Source organism: Halyomorpha halys, unplaced genomic scaffold (assembly GCF_000696795.3).
Source record: "Halyomorpha halys isolate HHAL.00 unplaced genomic scaffold, Hhal_1.1 Scaffold352.1, whole genome shotgun sequence".
In the NCBI taxonomy this organism is placed as follows: Eukaryota; Metazoa; Arthropoda; class Insecta; order Hemiptera; family Pentatomidae; genus Halyomorpha; species Halyomorpha halys.
The window spans coordinates 665,085-670,044 of record NW_027111631.1 but is presented as its reverse complement, the minus strand read 5'-3'; the positions used below and the strand labels follow the sequence as shown (position 1 = coordinate 670,044).

The 4,960-nt window shown below is 30.2% G+C and overlaps 1 protein-coding gene across 5 annotated transcripts in view; it reads left to right on the top strand.

Moving 5' to 3' along the window:
- The window catches only part of for (cGMP-dependent protein kinase for), a 601,089-nt gene that overhangs the window by 389,934 nt on the left and 206,195 nt on the right, over positions 1–4,960 (top strand). For all 5 annotated transcript variants that reach the window (XM_014422034.2, XM_024358993.2, XM_024358990.2 and 2 more), the window contains exon 3: positions 500–666. In XM_014422034.2, the coding sequence (XP_014277520.1) occupies positions 500–666 (167 nt within the window). The remainder of the gene's footprint in view (positions 1–499; positions 667–4,960) is intronic.

Here is a 4,960-nt window from a genome sequence, read left to right as displayed (position 1 = left end):
TAATTTGTGCCGACTTTTCGACCTGATTTTCAGGTTTTCATCAGGTCTATACAAACAAAAAGACAACAACCATCATGCAGAGAGAAAAATAATAATAATAAATAAATAAAATAAAATAATGAAATAAACAAATACAAATATATAAAATAAAATAAATAATAGACTAAAAAATAATGTATTTATTATTGACATTTATTGTATATAAGTAATAATGTAAGCAATCTACTACTGTCTTTGTCCATTGTTTTTTGAGGGTTTGAGAGAGGAGAGGTAAGATTACCTTATAATTATTGTTGGTATCACGATCTTCTTGAATGATTGTAATGTTGTTGTCTTTATATTACTATTTCCATTAAAACAAGCCACTCACAAGACTATCTGACTAAAAGCGTTTAGATTCATGTTGGGTGTCAATTGATTATCTACATATTTTTTAAAAGTATGTAGCAATATATCTTTTCTTGACGAGTGAATTTAAGTTCAATTGATTTGTTTTCAGATCGCGGGAGTTGATCAAAGCCGCCATATTAGACAATGACTTCATGAAGAACCTAGAAATGACGCAGATCCGGGAGATCGTGGATTGCATGTACCCCGTGGAGTATGCAGCTGGCAGCCTCATCATCAAGGAGGGGGATGTTGGCTCCATCGTCTACGTCATGGAAGGTATGTTAAGATTTTTTTATTCTTGTTCTGTTTATAAACATATTTATAATCTGTATATTATATAGGCCTGAAGAAAGTAGGTATGTTTAGTGATCTCGTTCATGTAATGTGGATCTAAATATTAACCATTTATCCTTCAAATACATATTAGGTACATAAGGTGGTACAAGGAGGCGATTTGTACCCAATTATGGGTACCCATGTCATGAGTCTGGGTGGACTCGATATCGAAGGATGAGATAATCCGACAGAAAATATGGATAGAGGATAAAAAATTATGTAATTGAATAACGTATTAATTACTGACATAATAATCAATAATAAAAATATACTGCCGGAGTAATAACTGATAAAATAATTAATAAAAGTAACCACCTCTAACTATTTGTTGAAAACCAACGTTTCTAAAAAAGAGATCTGCCATATTTTTCGAAACGATGGTTTTCATTTATTTTGAGTTCTTTTCTGGCTGCTTGGACCATTTGATCCTCAACTTCTATACCGTCAAAAATAAACATCTTTATACTATGTGTTTTTGAGTTATCTGTGGAATTGCCATATGTCTCGAATAAAAATCAAATTATAATAAGCAGAGAGAAAAACACTGTATTCAAAATGTTGTGCTGGCCAACTTCATTGGTTGCCTTATACACAGCATACTTATGACAAGTAAAGCACATTTTATAATCCTATTAATATAAATTATCACAGCATATTTTTTTTTAAATTGTTATTAAGTCATACACGATTTATATTTTCCTTTTTATTATTTCTTCATTTACGCATTTTATTTTAATTTTTTCTAGCTTTTTATCTTTATTTAAATATGTTTATTTTTTAAGTATATTATTTAAGTTATAAGTATAAAAATTATATAACTATTTGAAGTATAGTAAAAAAAAAAATACATACATTCCTAAACCCCAACATGGGCGTCCCCATTTACAATCTATTAATATAAAAAAAACTCTAAACAAGCATACAAAAATGAAATTAAATAATAAATAATGTATGTACAAAATGTAGCTCTCCACCAAGGCATCACAATCATACTTAGTTTCCATGCATTTGATGGTGGATGATTCCCAGAGAGTACAGAATTATCCCTTAAAATAACAAAAATAAACAGACTTCATTAGCTAAAATATTTTTAAAAAGTCTTCCAAATAGGTCATTATGGTTCCCATCCCATTGCTATTAGATCCATATAATTATGGATGTTTCAAAGTCGATTTGTTCGGTGTGTGAGATGTTTGACAGCAGCATATCAAACCTACAAATAGATACAACTTGAGAAATATCTGATAGATAGTCTCACCTCTGGAGATGAAAACAAGAACATTACAATACATCATCAAGATGGATATTAATCTCTCCCCATCACACTAAAATACAAATCGCTCCTATTACTGATATACGCCGTACTGCTGTATATCGTAATGGATTGAGTATAGAAGAGAGCTATGGAGAAACCTTTCAGCTAGCTATCATAGCACAAGATGGATACCCTATAGGCTGTCTTAGACCTATTTCGAAGTCGTGGTGATATAAGTTAACAGCCAGTTTATAGCTCGGGGAATATGGTAGTAGGCCTTTTTTATGGGCTATTTTATTGCCATCATTAGGAGAACAGGTTCCTTTTTATGTATTTTCTTTATTTTTCAGCGAATGGGTGTCAGATATTATTTATCTGGTTAAGTAATAATCTTACATAGCCTTTACATACTAATGAGAGACTAAAGGTGGTGTTGATATTGAATATGTTCAAGCATGCTTAGGCGTTTCTTCTCAGTACAACCTTAAAAATAGCAGTCTTGTGTATCGTTCTATTAGTACTGAAGCATATAGCTTAAAATCCAACCCTTAAAAAATACATCTGCAAACAATTTTTTAATTTATTCTTGATTTTATTTCCTATCCAGTTTTTAATATTCTAATATTTGTTATATAGGGGAATTTGTTGATAAAATGAAATAAGGGTTGTAAAATGGAGGGGAAAGAAAAAAAGGAATAAATTGAAAAACTTGTATTTAATTTGTAGACTGGTATTAATTGTAAAAGAATACTGTGGAAAAAAAAAAGTTATCTTTCTATTATATTATAGTATATCAAAATATGTAATTTATATATGTCCGATCACGGATTGATCAGTATGCTGTGTACTGTGGCAACCCGATGTATTTGGTCAGCATAGATGAATAAATTTCTTTCTCTCTCTTCTCCTTGTATATTGAAAATGTGAAGATGAAAAGAGGGTTCCTTATAATATTATCAAAACTCAATATTTACTTTTACAACGTCAAGAGGAGTTTCCCCATCTTCTAGTACGATCATTCCTATAATAGTAACCTTTATAAACAATTTATGTATATAATTAAAAAATGTACTCAATTTTTATCCATTTTATTTTCGAAATTTTGCCTTCATAGTTATATAATTAATAAATTAACATTCATCTGTCACTTTATCACAAATCAATGTTAAGTTATTCAAGGTATTATCTCTTTGGTTTTTTAAGGTATCATCAATATGCCTGTGTGCTGTTTGTCTACCTCCCTATAAATATGTCTATTTTTAATAAATTTATAATATATTATATTATATTATAAATCTACTCAGGTTGAATGTCATATTGGAAGAAGAAAGTTTATCGTATGAAATAGATTGTAGGAAGATAGTCCGGGTGGTGGTCGATAACAGTACCAAAATAGTAGAAAAAATTTATATTGTTAACCTACGTTTCGTCCCACTTTGCAAGACTTCATTAGGGCTTTCAGACTTCGTATGTAACTGCTAGAGTGAATATTATAGATTTGAATTGGAATATTTTATTATTAAATGGTTTTAATGATTATATCTGTTTCTACTTATATGTTCAGCCTATTTATTACAGGTATTTACATTTTTTGTGTCACCTTTGTTGTTTGCTTTATTGTTGTTATTTTTGGTAATACGGATTGCTTCTAAGATTCTTCTTTTTTTTTCTTTTTTTTTTTTTGTCATGTCTATTATGGAAGGTTTTTAAAGGGAAATAAAAAATGGCAGCTGTTTCAAAACGAAAAAAAAAAATTCATTCGGAGCTATATCTTTAAAAATACCAACAACACTATAAAACCCAAGAGAACATTATTAAAAGAAGAGTAAATTTTCTGAAATATTAGCCCTAATAGATCTATTTACGTCCAATAGTTCTCGAGATATAACTTATGCAATATTTCATAAACAATGTACTGAAAAATAAGTAGTTTGAGAATTTATTTTGAATTATTGGACGTGCAGATGTCTATTAACACTCAAATTAAAGCTAGTTTAATGTACTATATAGTAGTTTGTGACGTTTATCTTCGTAGGAGTAGTAGTTTTCATGATATTCAATAAAATATCAAACTACTAATTTTTTTTTAAACGTTATATCTCGGGAACTATTGCACGTAAATAACTCTATTAGGGCTCATATTTTAGAACATTTACTCTACTTTAAGCGATGTTCTCTTATGTTTTCTAGTTTTGTTGATAGATTTAAAGATATAGAGCTCCGAATGAAAAATTTATTTATTTTTTTTAACGTTTTGAAACAGCTGCTATTTTTTAATCCCCTCACCTATACTTGCCAGACTCATCAAATTTGACTACTAATTACATGTAGTTTTCATTAAAGTAATAAAAAGTTGGAGTGAATTAACTGCCTTTTTTCTTCTCTTGAGCTCTTGTTCTATTTGATGTTCCCATAAACTCTTGCTAACTTCTACCAGTCTAATCAAATAACCCCTCCCTTGACTTGATTTATTTTTACACATATTCGTGACTTCCTGAGACCAGGTGTACGGCGATGCACCTTTATTAACCCCTCACGACATTTATTCCGGGAGTGCTTTCAGGTTGAGGATATGCACGCTCCATCTGGTTAACGATTCCTGCACGAATAGTGAATTACTTCTTACGTTATTATGTCGGCTTTCTCCACAGGCGATCCAAGATCCAATTCGGGGGTGTAGGAGTACTGCAATAAAACCTGGATACTGATCAGTTTTAGTCATGGTTTGATATTTTAATAAAGTAAATTCGTGCAGTGTTAATGAAGTTATTGATAGAAGCCACTGAAACATTTAATTTCATAATAGGCATATGAAGATAACTTTTCCTTTCCTACTTAATAAATCTTCCATAAAATCTGGGTAGTCAAGGTTAAATTGTAAAACAAAATCTTTATATATATATACACATAAATCTTTAACACTGTATTTTTACCAGCTAAAGTGACGGTTAAAGAGAGAATTTCTGATGGCAAGGTGGT